Source organism: Hyalella azteca, unplaced genomic scaffold (assembly GCF_000764305.2).
Source record: "Hyalella azteca isolate HAZT.00-mixed unplaced genomic scaffold, Hazt_2.0.2 contig1108, whole genome shotgun sequence".
In the NCBI taxonomy this organism is placed as follows: Eukaryota; Metazoa; Arthropoda; class Malacostraca; order Amphipoda; family Hyalellidae; genus Hyalella; species Hyalella azteca.
The window spans coordinates 3,110-22,628 of NW_025931440.1; the positions used below are offsets into that span (position 1 = coordinate 3,110).

Here is a 19,519-nt window from a genome sequence, read left to right on the forward strand (position 1 = left end):
GTAAGCAAAATATAGGAGTCGTTCCATTCAAAATCCAGCCACAGAGAGTCAGTCGATTACGATTCCGGAATAGATATGATCTATTACCAAAATGACTGCCAGTAATACAAGTATTATAAAAACCATCACAATTTTTCACCGCATCTATACTAGACGGCGCTTCAAACTATTATTGAGAGGCGATTGCCTCGAAGGATAAGTCTTTTCCTCTTGCAAATTATTCCTAATACAAACGATAAAACTATACTACGTGTAGGCAACATATTTTGTTAATTATCATGGGAGGACGGAAATCAGCAGTATTGGCTCTGGCTCAGTGAGGGGAATATGTGAGGATGGTGGACNAAAATACATACATATTTGGAGCTTAACAAGTAACGCAACAAAAACGCAAATACTTTAGAAACTTCCAAAAGTTAACATTCATTTCGTCAATTTTTACGATCCATTATAAACCACCTTGTGACTATGAGCCAGTCATTTTTCAGGAAATCTAGTCAAATAAAAATAAATGACTCGGAAACAAAATCAGCATTTGTATGCTAAACAAAATCAGCCTTTGTATGCTAAACAAAAGCGAAATTTCAGATAAAATTCATGTATAAGTAATGGTAACATCACTCGATTTCCTCCAGTGGCAAATTGAACCAGGATCGCGGACGGACGTGCCAGATCTGCAGGCATTCATCCGGGATGCTGCTTGCGTTCCGTCATTTCCGACATCCTGTGCCGGTTACGCTGCGTATCTAGTCTGTTCTGCACTCTAGTCTGTGCGCTAAACAGAGAACTGTGCTGCAATCATCATCACAGAACTCATCATCATCCTGTTGTGTGCTGCAATCATCATCACAGAACTCATCATCATCATGTTGTGTGCTGCAATCATCATCACAGAACTCATCATCATCCTGTTGTGTGCTGCAATCACCATCACAGAACTCATCATCATCCTGTTGTGTGCTGCAATCATCATCACAGAACTCATCATCATCCTGTTGTGTGCTGCAATCACCATCACAGAACTCATCATCATCCTGTTGTGTGCTGCAATCATCATCACAGAACTCATCATCATCCTGTTGTGTGCTGCAATCATCATCACAGAACTCATCATCATCCTGTTGTGTGCTGCAATCATCATCACAGAACTCATCATCATCCTGTTGTGTGCTGCAATCATCATCACAGAACTCATCATCATCCTGTTGTGTGCTGCAATCATCATCACAGAACTCATCATCATCCTGTTGTGTGCTNGGACGTCATGCCCACCAACTCCTCCGGTGGGCAGTACATAATTTTTTTGATTGAGGAGCTTTTCTATGACTTTCAGAATGAATTTTAATGACTACAACTGGTTACAAAAAAGCATACATTTAAATCTCTTAATTCGCGTCAGAATGGCCGTTTTAACAAATTCAAGGTAAATTTATGAAGACACGGCATTGATATATAAATAACTTGTGATTCAGAATATTTAGAACTATATCGTTCATTTTTTTTCACTAGCCCTGTGTTCAAATGGTGTCCAATTGTTATCCATCTGTTTCTATTTTATTCGTCCTTATTATACGAACCAATTTTTCACAAACACTTCTAATACTTTCATAATGCATAACAATATTGCATGATTTCTTTCTACTTTTAGGTCCAGTCAATACTGAAATTCAGTTGTACTTCCGGGATGTAAAAGTGAATGACTTAACGCAGGTGAGAATAAAGTAAAGCAGTAAACGGATACTGATTTTCACTCGTAATTCAATTTCATTTTCATTCATCCACCTATGATTATTGAAGGCCAAAACAAATAGAGTCAATATTATATTTTTTCATTAATACATACGCAAATGATAATGGTGCTATTTAATTGAGTCCAGAAAACTATTTTGTATCTAGCACTGAAATTCTTGGATAAACATTTTCAAGCATGAAATAGTTTGCATGGTTTACTTTTGTTGGTCTCATATACGAGGTCCCCAAGCTATGTATATATGCGCAGCCTAGCAATCATATCATTTCAAGTACAGTATAAAATAAAATATTACAGGAAGAACTACGAATCATTTGGAGGTCGATTTCATTTCTATAGGAGTGATGTTACTTAATTTCAATTATGGATCGGTATTGATTATAGTTGAGTAGCAAGAGGTCGGTAGGCCACGAGCCATGCCTCATTTAATGGCAAAACAACAACTTAGTGTAATATAGGGTAAATATTCTCAGTGAAATACCCAATTCATTATATATGTGCAAATTTTACAGGAAGCTATAAAATTTCGTGATGATTCATGCAAGCAGTACATCGTATAGTGTCCTCTTTCCAGGTGATGACGGTGGACATGACATTCAGGATGAAGTGGCACGATCCACGTATATCTTTTACACGTAAGTGACCTGAACTCAAGGATTCATAACGTGTGTTGTTTCGGGAATATAACTGTAATCTATGTAAACATTGGGAATTGGGAAATTCTATCAAGAATAAAGCTGCAGATGTCGCTTATAATGTAGTTCATCGAAATGTTATACTCGTACCACAAAACTGATTTTCATTGAGAAGTCGTGAGATATAAAATAATTATTCTTCCACATAACAAATGAATGTAAACGAAATATACATAGATAACGGTCAAACATAAAAAAACTGGCCCAACCATGGTCAGCCGGCATATTAGAAGTGAACTTTGAATTCGCGCGTAAACCCTATCAAAATTTAGATTCGGGCGCGACTATGAAATAGTTGCAGATCATTAGTAAACAATCAGCCGCTCTATGTCCGCATCGGACCTAGGTTTGAAAAGAAACCTCTCAGCAACTTGCGAGATTGATATGATTCGGCTTCGCCAACTCTTCTTATGCACTCAGGCGACTATAAAGTCGGAAAGCAGATTTTGACCAGAAGCTGATTTCGATCACGTGGCCAAGCAGACCGAGTATAACTTTAACCCGAGTGTAGCGACTCTTGGGCATAACTCTAGGCCGTACCCGAAGTTTGATATGGAATAATTTTGATAATGGCTAGCCTCTAAATAAAACTAATAGATATTTCGTGAAAACGTACGATCAGCCATTTGCTTCAAGGGCAACTCCCCAATGGGAGAAACAACATTTGAAAAGCAACGTTTGAGACTCAAATTAATACGTATTAATCGTGAAATAGCAGCGCTTGGAGGAGGAAGCATCGCGCCAGTCTCCCGAATTTCGCCTGACAATTATAGCCAACCGCAGCAATATGAGAAATACGGGGTACGTAACAATTTATCCTGGCGAATGGGTAGAGGAACTTTGGCCAAGCATAGCCAGAACAATATTCATTTTAATAAAAACGCATTTCACTCCAACGGCAAGCGAAACATCAGATAATGAAAAGACGGAAGACCAATAGTCTGAGGAGCTTCGGCCCTCTACAACGTAACAAAAAATACAGTAGGTGCATAAAATTAATTTTCAGGAAATTTTTTGAAAATTTTTGTATTATTTTATGTTTTGTTGATTCCATAACATTGTCTTCATTGCCGTCTTGAAATGCCAAGCACCTTACGGACCTGGCAATAAGTCCAGCAGCTATCTCAATCAATCGTCAGTTATAGAGAGATCGGGTTCCGAAAGCTGGATCCCTTGTGGAATCAAGTTACCAAAAGTACAAGAATCGGCATCAGGTCATGGGCCCATTTCTTCAGTGCCGACACTTCTATTCTATTATATTCTAATGGAGATCAATTATAATTTTGTATGATGAAGCGTGTAAAGGGTTTTCTCATGTGAACCTGACATACAATTTTAGATTCGTCCCATTCCCTAGCACGCGTAACTAACTAGAGCGCTGCTATTAGCATAGGCCGTCATTGTACGACGAAAGCTTTTACTTATAGGCGAACCGAGCTTATCCCCAATAATTTGAAACCGTTGGCAAGTAACTTTACTCAACGCGTGTCAAATCATTTTACCCACAAAGAAGATTCTATCTACGAAATTCTTCCCAATGCGCAAAAGTCAGTTAAAGTATGAAAGTGAAATTGTCAAAAATAATTGCAGATACTAGACCCATTTACTTTCAATATTCATCAGTTAGTACGTACTGTACAGTATGGAATTTCAGTCATGACATACCATGTTTCTCGGGTCAGGAACGACCAGTCCCTTCATAATGTCGGACGGTTGGGCGATGCTGAACGACGCGTCTGTAGCCTGGATACCCGACGTGTTCTTCAGGCAAGGCTCCAACACGCGACGCGAGAAGACCGTCAAGGCGCAGAGTTACCTCAGAGTCTTTCCGTGAGTAAGCCTAAAAATTGCGTGCTGCAAAAACATACGTTTTTTCTCAATCTCCAAACTATGCGAGAAGAACCAAGGTTATTTGGGTATATTTTCAAAATTAATTAGCTTCCAATCTGCGCTCTAAGTTTATTTAATTCAACCTGCACCCCGATTACACTGTTCTAAATTCATTCATCGTATGACTGCGCTGTAGTAGGGTGTAATTTGAATGTAGCACAAGATAGGTAACAGTTTAATTCAATTTGGTGAAGTTTGGTTGTAAATTATGATGCCACAAGAATGAAAATTCAAATACAAATTAACATTTCGAAGTTTTCACGAATGAAGCCTCACTACTCTCTTTCATCGCCCATCATAGGAGCACTCCGAACATGTTGTACAGCACCCGCTTGACTGTCGATTTCGCTTGTCCAATGAACTTCCAGGGCTACCCGCACGACACCCAGACATGCGGCCTCACCCTTGCCAGCTGTAAGCCTCATTCAGCAGTTATTGCATAATGAAGTTTTATTTATTCTGCAATTATTTATTCCATTTAAAAAGCCAAAACCTAACTAAATTTTCAAAACTATGCGGCTTTAGAAATATACCTCGATATTGATGTTAATGAGATCATAGAAATTTGGTAAATACTACAGCTAAAGCAGATTAGAACTGGAGTATTTAAAATGTTGTAATTGATCATTTTGTTAGCTGATAAAACATATACGTATGTTAGTTTTCTTGCAAAATATAAAAAGAAATTACGTTTGTCTGTCGGAAACATGCTACGTCCGACACACTTTTTGGGAATCCGCGATGCCGAAATATGTCTGCGATATTTCAGTAAAGAAACGAACTGTTTCCTCGATAGATGAGAAATTCATTATACATCTGTAAGATTGGAGATACTGGATTCTTTGGAAGTGTTGTCTTTAAAAAGTAATTTTTAAACGTATATTATTTGTCTGTTTGTCTGTCTGCTACAAATCTTGTAATCGAAATTTAATACACTTCTAGTTATCCTATCGATCTGAAATTTTGCACATTTACATAAAGTTGAAAACAATTCATGAATCAAATGACAAAAATAATATTTTTATGAATAATTTTTTTTTTCAATATTAAAAAAACTGAAAACATAATTTTGTCAGCTACAAATCTTATAATTGATATTTGACACACTTTTACCTGTCCAATTGATATGAAATTTTGCTCACTTGTGTGAAGCTTAAGGCAATGCATGAATCAATTGACAGAATAAATAATTTTGAAAAAAATTTATTTATTAAAAAATGTATAAATTAATATTTTTAATATTCGAAAATAAAGTTAGAAATTCATTGTACATCTGTAACATTGGAAACACTGGATTCGTTAGAAGTTTTGTCTTTAAGAAGTAATTTTAAAACGTATATTATTTATACTAAACATGAGCGGTACGTTTAACTCTAGTCGGATTGCATGGATACAATTTTTCTTCCAGGTACGATTTTAACGTTCTATAGAATTATGCAGTCTGACAAGTGCTTAAAGCACTGTACGGACGATGCAAAACCTGACGGGCGGTCTTTTTTTTCTTTTACGTTCTTTTTTAAATAATTGTTTACGTGTATTACTATATAATTAATTTACTGCATATGCCATCACTATTAGGAAATGAATGCCCGTTTAGAAGTGGACGTTCTAATTCTATAGCTATAATCATATAAAGCATATAAAAGAAAAACTCTGCGCGGCTGCAGCGACATAGAGTAATACCTTTTCTAGAAATAATATTGGCAACTTCCTTATGAAGCCCTGGCTCTAGTTGCAAGATAACGGAATTGTTCCTTTGATCATTTGTAGCGGGAGGGGTAAGCTACGTAAATATCAATCCTCTGCCCGTGGGCCCTCGACATCCGAGGTTGACGCAAAACAAATTCCCCGTAAGAGTGACCATATCTGGTACCGGGACGATGTCAACCCGAATTCACGACATTAACCCAAGTTATTAACTCTCTAAGCCAGAAATGAGGATCATAAAGCTGGAAATTTATCAACGTTTACTTTTTAACTTAATTTATTTACGAAATATTCGCAAAATTCAGTAGTAGTAACCGTGAAATGATCATCATAGTTGAGCCTGCACTCCAGATCAGTTAACAACTACTATATATTTAGCCCCGTTTGGGAACTCCTTAAAAATAATTATTCTTGTTTTCGGCGGTTTACGACCTCAGGTGCAGCGTTTCAAGCACTGCCGTAGTTACCCCGCCACAATGTAGATGTGTTCAGTTGATTTTCTACTTGCAGGCATCTCGCTGACAGCTGTTTTCTTCCAGCTGCTCAAGGTGCTTCTGTGCAACTCCTCTGTGGCGGTAAGCGATGATTGAACGAGCGACTGCTTGAATTATGGTCTCACAATGATAATAAATTTTGTCTAGGAGATATTATTTTCAATCGTACACTCATTTCCTTGTAAATAGAGTGAAAATAATATAAAGTTAGAATAACAAGAAGAAATAAACATTAGCACAAAATGTCAGGCCTAAAAGTTCAAGAATAGCCAATAATGTCTTGTGAGCTTACAACAAATTTAAAATTTACCCTCCCGTATATATTCATAATTTAATCGCGCAAATTACCCCATTCAAGAATGTTATTTCAGATTTTTAGATTTTAATTACAATATAGTTATAATTTTGTCCTGCAGAAGCCCGCGATCGTGGACCACACGGTGGGCGGGACCCCCGGCCTGTGGATGCTGCGAACGCGCGCCTATCTTGGCTACGTCATCCTCGCGACGTACGGCCTGTTCCTGCTCTGCTACTGCGGCTACGTCTCATCCTTCTGAGCTCAGCGGTTATACGTCGCATCCTTCTGAGCTCAGCGGTTATACGTCTCATCCTTCTGAGCTCAGCTGTTATACGTCGCGTCCTTCTGAGCTCAGCGGTTATACGTCGCGTCCTTCTGAGCTCAGCTGTTATACGTCTCATCCTTCTGAGCTCAGCGGTTATACGTCGCATCCTTCTGAGCTTAGCGGTTATACGTCGCATCCTTCTGAGCTCAGCGGTTATACGTCTCGCTCGGCAGTTATACGTCTCGCTCAGCGGTTCTTCTGAGCTCAGCGGTTATGAAATACGCGTGGTCAAGTTTAGCTTGAATTTAAGACTGAATGATGTTGAGTTTTGATATATAATTGACGCTGGTCATTGGTGAATGAAGAATGGATAAGTAAGTAATTTGGACCTGTAATTTATTAACAAATCAATATTTTCTAATTTTATACATAACGAGATACTGTAAAGAGTTATTTCTTCGGTGATGAAAACCGATGACTTTATTAATCAGAAGCATGTTATTTATGAAAAATTTATCGAGAGAAAACGAAATTTTTTTATAAACCACGGAAAAATAATGGGATGGTAAATATGCATCTATTCAAATTAGTTTGCTATCGTAAAGTCTTTTATTCTCGAAGGGTATATTACAAGTTTTTAATATTCAATATGGTATCTTGCAGGGATGGATATAATTAGAAATATATTAAAATTTTCAACATAAATATTTAGCAACTTCTTAAGAAAATTATAAATCAAGATTAAGATTCATAAGAGAATTATATTTCAGATACCTGTTAAGAGATTTTTTCATATATGTATAATGGTTCCGAGTACTCATATTCCAGACTAAAGTTTGGGGACTTGTTTCGCTGAGTTCAATGAAAAGAAAAGAGAATCCTAATGATTGTATGGAACTACGAGTAGTTTTGAAATAAGTTATATAAGACTCGGTTTTGAGAGGCTACATATGTTTGACTGCAATAATATTATCGAGTTGTTCTACTTCACTATTATAATATAGCTCATACGATCGCATGTTTACGCTTGTAATATGAGAACGCTATTATAATCATCGATACATTATACATATCATTCGGATGATAATTTATGTATTCAGGCTAAAAAAATATTATCTTAACAAATGCCCCCATGTACCGCATCACGTTACATCTTCGCACAAGATCTGCTTGCTCACGCCGCACTCGATCGCTTAACATTGGAGTCGTAATTAGGAGCCTAATACAATCAATATTTTTGTTTTCCTTAATTGAAAGAGCGCTTGAAACCGCAAATAAAAAAAATAGAGCACATATGTCTTTATCAACTCTTAAAAATAATATTTCTGACTCGCTAACCGATACATTTAATCATTAGTTTGTCTAAGCCGATATTATCAGCTGTATAATCTATTACGTTTATATATGCGTGCATTTTAACGCACTTTTTGTTCCCCTTTCTATTAGGTTTTGGGCTTTGCACTTTAATTTTCAATAAAAGGTTTTAAAACTTTAACATTTGGAAGTATATTTTTTAAAACTTGAAAAACATTCTTAACTCTAATGATCATTTCTGGATCATATGACGACTGAATTATATAAATTTAGTTGTATCTACTTCCAAATATGAGAATAACACTTGCGCATTACTAAAAAATGTTGAATGCGGTATCATATACTGAAGTGGCAAAGTAATGGCACTAAAATCGTATCGTGTTAAAATATTCTGAAAATTAAATTCGTTCGAATCATGACCTGTTCACAGGTCGCAATGCTGTATGATCAAACTGAGAACAATATTCGACAAGGGAATTTTTCAGGCAACACGCAATTAGGCTACTTGCTATAAAATATATGAACTTGATAAGAACATTATGGGGAATTGATCATAAAGGGATAAAAGGGAGGATTTCATTGGAGATCATGAGGCTGAAGCACGTAAAATAAACGCGCGCGGGAGTAGGAAAGGAAGCAGCAAATCAATTAAAATGAAAGATCAAATGTAATTATCAATTCCAAGGAAAGATCAAAATTATTAAAATATGTTAATGGGAATTAGAAGTGTATGAGAGGAGAAGTAGAACGAAGTTATAACAGGTTGAGTGACGTGGCTCAGGTGGAGTAGGCGACGATGTAGACGAACACAAAGAGGATGTAGAAGGCGAGCAGCGTGAACTTGGCGATGTTGTCGGCGTTGACGATGATTGTCTCGAGGAAGTCGTCGCGTGGGTGACGTGGCAGAAGCTCGCCCCGCTCCTCCTGCACGTCACATCAAATAAAGTCAAAATTTTTCTTCGATTGTCTCCATTTAGCAAGTGGAAATCGTAATTTAGCAAGTATATAAAGAGGCTATATAAAGCTTTACTGTGTATTTATCAATTCACACTAATTCGAGCATGTAAATTAGGACGGAAGTTACTAACATATAACTACATAAATAGAACAATGCTTATCAATTATGATCCAGCACTCACCACACTTGCTAGCATGGTATTTTAAACGCTTACTAGCATTCATGCAAAAACCAATTTCTTATTCATCAATCGAATAAGTACAACGCGACGTCGAATTGATAATTAGATAATTAAAGTCGTTGGTTCAAAGATATGCAAAACTTCTACCGATCAGAAAATTAATATCAAATAAACAAACATATATTTGAATAAATTCGGACTGAATTAAATCATAGATTAAGCAACAAACTAGCGCCCTACTGTCAGATAATTTTTCATTGCATCTCTAATACTTTACTTCTATTACATTAAATATAAAAAGAATCATGCCGGGCTAACCTTGAGCTTCCTCTGGGCGTAGTAGTGAAGAATGACGACCCTCAGCAACTGAAGGAAAATCACCAGCAGAGAAAAACCTGCTCGCATATAATGTGGGATCACGAACTATACAAAATATTTTCACTGTTTTCAATTTATGAGGATAGAGCATGGCAAATATGGGAACTTCAGAGTTTGTTTACCATAAATTAATACGTTTAAATGGGTGAAGTTTACCATCGCAATAACTTTATTTAGCAACATAAAGCAAGCTATGTTTATACATTTCAAAAATTTTATGTCTTCCTTCTGAATAGGAGAAAAATGGACCTAGTCAGTTCCAAAATTAATATAAATATTCAACAATAAGTCAGAATTATTGATGCTGAAAACTCAGACAAGATAAATTATACGTACGAATCGTTAAAATATGTTATATTAACAGCCATTTTATATCATGAATATCCATAGAGAGTTGATTAATCCTGAGGATAATACGTAACTGACCTGAGAAGATGTCGAGTGGCCTGAAGAAGGGCACGGAGGGGGTAGTGAGGAGAGCATAGACACTCGCGTACATTGCGAGGGTGATGAGTGGCACGAGGGTAAGCAAGACTCTCGTGAGGAACTCAGCGGCCACCACCAGCTCACTCATGCCGGCCACGACAACCAGGAACACGCATGGTATGTACCACTCCAGGATGTAGCTCGTCACCTGCCTGTTGATGCGCAGCTCTACCTTCACGCAGCTGTACACGCCTGTAATAAAGGTAGTTGCCTGCGTACACGTCTGTAACAAGCGTAGTGCTGTGCACGCCTGTAATAAAGGTAGTCGCCTGTACACGTCTGTAACAAGCGTAGTGCTGTACATGCCTGTAACAAAGGTAGTCGCCTGTACACGTCTGTAACAAGCGTAGTGCTGTGCACGCCTGTAATAAAGGTAGTCGTCTGTACACGTCTGTAACATGCGTAAGGCTGTACACGCCTGTAATGAAGGTAGTCGCCTGTACACGTCTGTAACAAGCGTAGTGCTGTACACGCCTGTAATGAAGGTAGTCGTCTGTACACGTCTGTAACATGCGTAAGGCTGTACACGCCTGTAATAAAGGTAGTCGCCTGTACACGTCTGTAACAAGCGTAATGCTGTACACGCCTGTAATAAAGGTAGTCGCCTGTACACGTCTGTAACAAGCGTAGTGCTGTACATGCCTGTAATAAAGGTAGTCGCCTGTACACGTCTGTAACAATTGATGTGCACACCGGCAACAAGCATACAGGAAGCTGTACATGTAATCCGGCATCAAACCTAGAAGGCTGTATACTCTTTGGAAACAAACAGTGAGCTATACACTACTGCCAAAAACTTAGCAGGTAGTACTCGTCTGCAAACAAAATGCAGCGATAAGAATAAAGAAAATGCAGCATCTGCAATAAACATGGGTATATTCTCTGCTCGTCAACAGCAAACATTGATGGGCGGGACACGCAGCAAATAAACTTCATCAATGGCTCTGCTTTGTACCAGGCACAATACAAGGAGATAAACTGATAAAGTACCAGTGCTGGTCTTAGAGTTGCAGGAGTCGGTGACGAAGCGGTCGATGTAGAAGTTCCTGGATTGAATACTGCCGTTGGTCATCGTCACCGATGTGTCCTTGAAATGGAAGATAAGGTCCTCGATCGTGTACCCGTCTGAAAATAATCGAGGGGACTTTTGAATATATTTTTTATAATAATTTCAACCTCTGCCCTCACAAAACCTACCTTGCACTGAATTCTATAAAAAGGATATTATATAGAAGATATAGTTTGTTTACGTTCTTATAGACTTGAGAGAACTTCTCCTGAGTCGTAAAACATGAAAAACTTTTTATTTCATCTTCGAAACTTGGGGATCATTTTTTTTTTTGTGTTTAACCGAAATGTAAAATTGGAAGAATTGAGGACCCTCAGTCTTTCGAATTAATGCAACATTACTTTTCATTTTGGTATGTGTTCTCATATTGGATGCTAATGCTCACAGCTGGCGATGGGGATGCTGCAATGCTGCACGTCGTGAGGAAAGCGTGAGAAGTCCATGTCACAGGAGAGCAGCACGATCATACGCGTGCTGTACACGAGACGCCCGTCGCTGCAGGGGAAGAAAGAAGCAGAATTATTTCTCACTATTGAACTATAAGACGAGCGTGCTGACCGCAAAGCTACCGTCTCTTCATAAACAAAACAAAGTAATTAACCACCTGAAAAATAATGAGCGAATAACTATAAGGTGTGATTAATTACCAAATGGTGACTACAAATCATTTCAAACTAAATTTCAATGCGTTGTTACATAAATATTCACGCTTCGTGAGCTCATTGAGCGTTGGATCATTTTTGACATTCCAATTTCAAACATTCCAACAAAATTACAATTCATTCCAAACAACAAACATTGGAAGTGAATCCACAGTAAGAGTAGAACCTCGATCACTTAAGCTAGGAGGTGGCAGGACTTTAATTGTGGTGGACCCTGTGCTGGCACTGATACATTGTGGTGGTGCGGTGCCATGACTTGGTGCAAGCCACGTGACGGAATAGTTCGTTTCTTGAGCCCATAAATAACTAAACCGACCTGCAGGCCATGAGATTACCATACTACCTGTAGACCCTGAGATTACCATACTACTTGTAGACCCTGAGGCTACCATACTACCTGTAGACCCTGAGCCTACTATACCACCTGTAGACCCTGAGGCTGCCATACTACCTGTAGACCCGGAGGCTACCATACTACCTGTAGACCCTGAGAACCATACTACTTGTAGACCCTGAGCCTACCATACTACCTGTAGACCCTGAGGTAGCTCTGCGGTATCATCGTCTGCTGCTGCTGGGTGCTGATCGCGTTCTTGAAGAAGGGGTCGGGGAACCACGCGAGCTCAGACTCAGTGAGCGTCACGTAGGGCACGCCTGCGACGAGGTCATAACTTGTCATTAAACTTTGCTATATTATAAATTAAATATATCACAATTCAGTTCACTAGCAAAATATCATCCAACATCTGATCAAAAACTTAACTTTAATAGTCATTGCAAAATATTTAGGATCATCGGAATTCCGTCAAAACTACAAACACCAATGTTATTCAGAAGAAGAGGTGTGACTCAAAATCGTTAGCGTACAACGTTTATTGTATGATAATATATTAAATAATTTTGTCATTCTATGAAATTCGCTGCTGTTTTGGCCAATTAGTATTCCAATAAAGTGATTAAAAAGATTATTAGTTATCCTTGGGAACAACAATTAATTCTATTCCATACTAAAAATAATCATAAAAGCATCACATCATCACTCGCCTGGCGTCTTATATACAAGACGAGAGTCCCTCCAGATCATCCGGAACGTCAAGTCCACCGTCATTTGCTGCAAGAAAATACAACATACAAATGTGTTCCAAGGTCAAAAAGTAAAGTCGATCCCACTATGGGCATTCAAACTAATTTATCATTCAGTTTAATTAGAAAATAATAGTTATAGAAGTATTGTATTGAGTAGAATAGATCGAAACTTCTTCTGTAGCGGAATACATCCGCTCACTCACCATATCCACATCGTCAATGTCGACGTCCCTGAAGAACAGCTGCAGCTCCGTGTCAAGTGGACCTGAAAAAATATAATACAATTATACCAAACCTTTACTATGTAGCTCATTGGAAAATTAATATTTACTCCGTATTCAATAAGTTAGCTATTCTATTACATTAATTTTAATATCCACTATTAATAACCTAAAACATCTTTAGTTTCTTCACAGATTATAGGAATATCAGTAGCGTATCAGAGGCAATATTGTTCACGATTACACAGTTGCACCTGCATTAATTTGATGCAGGACTTTCTTTATGAACTTAAATCGACAAAAACTGATTGATTACACTGCGCTGAATGAATGAGCAATTCAAGAGTTACTCTACGAGTCTACTTAGTACAAATCAAAACTGATTTAACAGCTTATTTCTAAGTATTTTTCTCATTACTTCACCAATTCGATATCAGTGTACCATAACAACGTAAGTATATTTAATTCGGAACTTTGCCTGCCTGTTATGGCTGCAGATAAAACTATTGAAGATTATGGAGAAGAAAGGTATACCATCTCTAAATACGAACCTATAGTACACGCTGTCGTCATTAAAACTTGTTCAAATTGATGCAAAAACTATGAAACGACTTAATCATTAAGCAAGCATTTATGTGAGAGGTTTTGTCACGGATAATGTAAAGCATAGATTTCAGACACCAAAATTAATTATGAATATATTTTAGGAACAAGGACTAGCGTGTGGTTGAGGGCTGAAAGGACAATATCGTAAGCCATGCATGGTTGAATTAATACATTAATTCAACGATGATCGGAAGCTATCATGAACCCACCGCTCTCATTGGCGGCCATGACACCCTTGTCGTAGTTGGCAGGGTCGCGGAGAATGGAGAGAACCTCGCGTGTTGCTGCGTTGATCTTCGCGGTGTGGCACTCCGCTCCGCTGCGGTAACGTTAAAATTCATCTCAAATTTTATATTAAACTGAAAACCGACCGCTTAACATGATATCGTGTAATTACAAAATCAAGCTGACTATAAAGCGGAAACAATTGAAAGTAAAAGATTTATACTGTTTCTGATGATAATTCATAGATATATGCGTCTATACTACTAATAATCACAATCCTACCTACTACTCACAGCCTGCCGTTTCAAATTAAAATGTGAATTGAATATTATAACGTATATTATTTGAGGGGTTTTCAACGTGAAACGATAATTTTTCTCTCGATGTTAAATGGTTTGCATCTCAACGAATTAATTAATTACTAAACATCAAGTGCTTCATACGAACAAGCATGTATAGTGCGTACTGAAACTGTTAGTGATCTGCCATGCCAATAGTATACGGGGTGGCCATGCATGCATTGTGGTGCTTGTGAACGGGGCATTTTTAGGACTCACGAACCACTCAGAATTATGATCAAAATAAAGTTACAAATAATTTAAGAGCTGATGCCATGTACGATGAAAAGTTGAATTTACAACCATTGAAACCTGAATCAGTCGTCACTTATTTTTTAGTGAGTGGTAGCAATAATTCGATGAAAAATACGAGTATAATTCTTTTCGGATTTCAAGAAAGATCAGAGAGAAGGTCAATTTCCTGCATAATATTTGTCAGCAAATAAGAATGTGTTATGAATTTAGTGCCCATTTTATTTGCAAATCAAATGGCTAATTAACGTATTAAGGTTATACCTTTGTTATTATTTATTCACAGTGAGCATGATAATGATAATAAACCACGTCATCATTTTCATAATTGCTTCAACCATCTCACCTAGAGAAGAGTAGCAGAAGCGCTACAAACCCCAGTATGCCGCTGCGTGCCGCATCCATGTTGCTTGTCCTGTCAAATACGGAGTTATTCCTTAATCTATTGTCGCATACATACACGGCAATATTTTTCATGATCAGGCAACTAATTTGGTGCATTAATTTGTTTATGAATGCTGATAGCCATAAAATACGTAGTTTTTTACTCGCTGAATGAATATGCGATTTCAGAAATTCTCTTCGCAGAACTGATCGATGACCGATTTCCGGCCTGCGCTGGTTACTGCAGAGTCATTTTCCATTATTATTCCTCAAACCATAATTGTGATGAGCCTACGCTATTTCGTGATGAGCCTACGCTAAGTCTATCATGTATTTGTACACGTTTTTTTTTCGTATATATCACCTGTCACCGTAAATTTCATGTAACAAGGTATTATTAGAGCTGGTGTGCACAAACACTGTCTTGTCGGGATATTAACATGGGCCTATAGAGCTTCATTCCTGGGGATACAATCACAAGACTTCGCAAAATAGGCGTTGGGAGATAAATTAACATTTTCAATATGAATTTCATTTTTTTGTGAACACTTTATGCAAGAAAAACATGTTTCCTTTACATTTCGAAAGGATAGTACACTAAACGAGAGTCCCATGATTAATCTCTATTTTCCACTTAACTGAAATTGCTTAAGTCTTTCAGTTATAGACGGTACAGAGCGTAACATTATAATAGGTGATGTGATTAGTGAGAAATGCATTCTAACATTTCAGGGATTTTCTGTTCTAGATACGTTGAGAAACGATATATGTAATGTTATGTTCAGCAAGTGAATCTACTCAGGTGAAGAAAATACTAGTATCCATCTATCAGGACGCGCGCCTCCATCAGCCCTTCAAGGCAACTATTAATATCAGTATTCCTCTTTAACAAGCTCAACCGAGCAAAATTTTCCCCATGTGTATTTATGTAGGCAGGAAAATATAGGAAGAACAACAAAAATTGATGTACAGTTTAGAATTGAATATAATTTTAAGTTAGGGTCTCGCCCGCGGAACAATTAGATGAGAGCAATAATATATTAACGTTGGCAAAAAAATCGACTGCCATTGAATAAATTTACTTGATTTTACAGAGGTATTTCGACCTTGATACGTTTTTTAATGCCTATTTGCCTAAATCTACGTACATTAATAACCAGAAAACACTTTTGAACAAATAAGTCAGAGCTTATCGTGACCGACGTGCTTTATTCGTTTTCCTGCTCTATTTGAGTGGATTAGAATAAAATCGTCCTAGAAATATCTTTATTGATAATGTCTACTCTAAATGTGGGCATTGTTATGTCGGGAGCTACAGTATCTCATTTCGCCTGCTAGTAAAAATTTTAATTATTTTAGTTACATTACTTCTAACGTTTTGTCGTTACATTACTTCTAACTTCTTGTAGTTACACTAGTCCTAACTTCTTGTTGTTACATTACTCCTAACATCTTGTACTTACACTACTTATAACGTCTTGTAGTTTCATTACTTCTAACGTCTTGTAGTTACACTACTCCTAACATCTTGTACCTACACTACTTCTAACGTCTTGTACTTACATTACTTCTAACGTCTTGTAGTTACACTACTCCTAACATCTTGTACCTACACTACTTCTAACATCTTGTTGTTACACTACTTATAAATTCGCACCTATAAAATTGTTGACAAAAGTAAAGCCCAAATGCGAAATTATTAATTTACTAGAATTAGATTCCTTTCACTCTGATCTTTCTGCAGTGCATTGAATGAAAATCGAGCGTTCTGTTATTTTCCTATGTCTCTGCAAGCCTTGGCAACATCAATGGCGCAGGAAGCGTCTATTTGGCAGACTGAGCGTCAACAATAGAGAAATGAGACATTCCTTAACAAATGCTGACCACGACTACATCGGCAAGGTTTATTGTTGCGGCAGCACTGACTGTATTAGCAGATCTATTGTATCGGCGGCGCCAAATGCTTTAGCATTACTATAGCATTGGATAATAAATGCATTGTTAACTACTTTTGCTGTAACACCGTTTTGTCTTTGCTATTAGATCGATCGTGCTACTGCTACTAACGAGACGAATGTATGTGGGCTACTTTGTGTGTCTGCTTTAGCACCTCCTATCGTACCTAGCTAATCAGAAACGTAAAGTCAATGAAGATTCCGGTCCTTAACTTCTAATTCAGGAGAGTTAAAATCTTTTCATTTTTGCTAAAATATCGGCTAGTGAGTTCTTTACATGTCGTCGTGTAAAGAAAACGCGTAATATTTCATCCAATGAAATGTCTCAACAATGAACAATAATTTCACTCATGCATTGGAATTACCATAAATTACCGTTAAAGGATCCACCAAATATGCTCCCATAACTAAATTGCATTGTTCAGTACTGAATTTGTAAAATCCTCGTACAGAAGATAGAGCTCCGAAAATTGAGCCTGAGTTTTTAGGGTTCAACCGATTCACGTGATCAATATAATTTATGTAACTCTATTTCTTGATTCTCGTTCCCGTTTCCTGATAACTCAGCTCAATATCCTGTGAGTGTATGGAGCAGCGGTAAAGAGATGTTCATTGTTCAGTAGCCAAGAATAACATACAACAGTGCCGCATGGCTCTCAAGTACCGCTCTCAAAAATTCATAAGCGTTTTGTTTAGTGTGCGCCATTCCCAAGACAGTGCATATACGCCGTTCCCAAGACAGGCAGCCTTTATAATCTGTGAACTTTTTGAAGAGTGTCGTCATGCTTCTCAGTGGTACTGAGAACTCAAGAGATAGTGTTAGTCAGAGTTGACAAACTCGAAATTTATTAGCCTTGCACGATTAATTTATCTCTGGGGCAAACTTCCATCATAGAACATACGACAAACAACATAAGAAGTTATCATTTGATATGAAGAAAGTGATTTCGTGTGCGACGCATTCAAGCTGTATCAGCAACGTTCCTGTAGTGTGAAGCTTCAGAATCATTGGAGCCCGAGCTTCAGAATCAATGGAAGTCCTTTATTTTTTATGATTTATAGTTCAGACTAAAACTGTCAGACTTTTTTCTTTCAATTTTAACTCACCACGGTTATTCTTCGCATTATTTTTTAATCTATGCAAGTAAATTGTCGTGTTATTCGGTATATTTTATCAGAAATTCCTAGACTGAATAACTGAACAAGCAAACGTAATTGAATGCACAGACTTATTTGTGAATACAGGACGGCTCAGCCAGATCTCTAGCGTTGCCAAGGCATCGGTGGCGACATCGACTGTTGAAACGATCAACCGACCAATGGTAGCTAGTAAAAAACATCAACTGATTTTTAAAATTGTTAGGCCAATGTATAATCAGATATTTACCATATCATCATCGGCTATTAAATTGACAAAATTCAGTCTTCGAAATCATTACATGTCATAAACAACCGAAAATGTCCTAACTCAGAAATTCGTTGCAATAGTTTCTATATAATTATTAATTATCACGATCCGAGTTGCTCAGTCGTGGACATGTGGGTACATTTTTAATTAAATATGTTGTCTTTCATCTACATTCGAAACGTTGATAACGAATTAAAAATGTCCATCGGTAACCTGATTGTCGACTTACCAGTGCAAACGAAAAATATTGATCGATATGGAAAAACTAATATGAAAATTGTCAATAAGACAAATTCTCTGGTCTTCAATGAAACCTGCTAAAAGGAATAAATTTTGCCAACCTATACTGACATTTATAATTGTAGAGGTTGGAAACACGATATAAGTAATTAGGCTGACGACAATCTTAAAACTTACAATTATCATCAAACATTTGATCGACAAACAACTTATAAATGACACAGTACTAGTACTTTCGATCATTGAAGAACTTACTATCATCCCTGAACTTACGGTCATGTTATAACTAACTACCATCACAGATATTACGATCACCACGGCAATCAGGAGACAATAAATGATTGTAAGCGCGACCACACAAGACGTTACCGTGAGTGAGAGAAGCTCCCGCCACTGGAGGTGCAGAACGCTGCTGGTCACGACTGCCACTGACGTCGTGCGAGGGGCACAACCGCTGTCTCCTCGTCCTCCCCTCGAGCTGCTGCTACTGCAGACACGATGGGATGCCCTCGTAGCTCCTTCTTCTCCTTCTACAACTCAGCCAGCCAGTCGCATGTGGTGCCTGCGCTGCCAGCAGTCATCATGACAGGAATTATTATGACTAATTAGTCAAGCACCCTTAGATGGTTCAATAAGCCGAGTAGCACAACGCATGTA

At 37.7% G+C, this 19,519-nt stretch overlaps 2 protein-coding genes across 2 annotated transcripts; one reads left to right on the plus strand and one right to left on the minus strand.

Moving 5' to 3' along the window:
* Positions 1–1,263: 1,263 nt before the first annotated feature.
* Positions 1,264–4,778, plus strand: LOC108670428 (glutamate-gated chloride channel-like). The gene is made up of 5 exons (XM_018157902.2): positions 1,264–1,283; positions 1,649–1,710; positions 2,325–2,385; positions 4,128–4,275; positions 4,637–4,778. Exons 1-5 carry the CDS (start codon positions 1,265–1,267, stop codon positions 4,776–4,778), a joined length of 432 nt encoding a protein of 143 aa, XP_018013391.2. The 5' UTR covers position 1,264.
* Positions 4,779–7,895: 3,117 nt separating this feature from the next.
* On the minus strand, positions 7,896–19,354 carry LOC108670431 (glutamate-gated chloride channel). Its single transcript, XM_018157904.2, has 11 exons — positions 19,232–19,354; positions 15,222–15,290; positions 14,270–14,379; positions 13,437–13,498; positions 13,192–13,258; positions 12,678–12,801; positions 11,871–11,980; positions 11,407–11,541; positions 10,357–10,608; positions 9,871–9,947; positions 7,896–9,337 (listed from the first exon to the last, which is right to left on the minus strand). The coding sequence occupies exons 2-11, from the start codon at positions 15,278–15,280 to the stop codon at positions 9,191–9,193; spliced, it is 1,143 nt and encodes a 380-aa protein (XP_018013393.1). The 5' UTR covers positions 15,281–15,290; positions 19,232–19,354; the 3' UTR covers positions 7,896–9,190.
* Positions 19,355–19,519: the final 165 nt, after the last annotated feature.

Excerpts from the sequence above, each read along its gene's own strand:
- LOC108670431 (XM_018157904.2), bottom strand. The coding sequence starts at position 15,280 with ATGGATGCGGCACGCAGCGGCATACTGGGGTTTGTAGCGCTTCTGCTA. Across the intron at positions 12,802-13,191 it reads TCTTGTATATAAGACGCCAG|GCGTGCCCTACGTGACGCTC; the intron begins GCGAGTGATGAT and ends ACCTCGTCGCAG. Across the intron at positions 9,948-10,356 it reads GCCACTCGACATCTTCTCAG|GTTTTTCTCTGCTGGTGATT; the intron begins GTCAGTTACGTA and ends ATATGCGAGCAG.
- LOC108670428 (XM_018157902.2), top strand. Across the intron at positions 1,711-2,324 it reads AAGTGAATGACTTAACGCAG|GTGATGACGGTGGACATGAC; the intron begins GTGAGAATAAAG and ends TCCTCTTTCCAG. Across the intron at positions 2,386-4,127 it reads TCCACGTATATCTTTTACAC|GAACGACCAGTCCCTTCATA; the intron begins GTAAGTGACCTG and ends TTCTCGGGTCAG.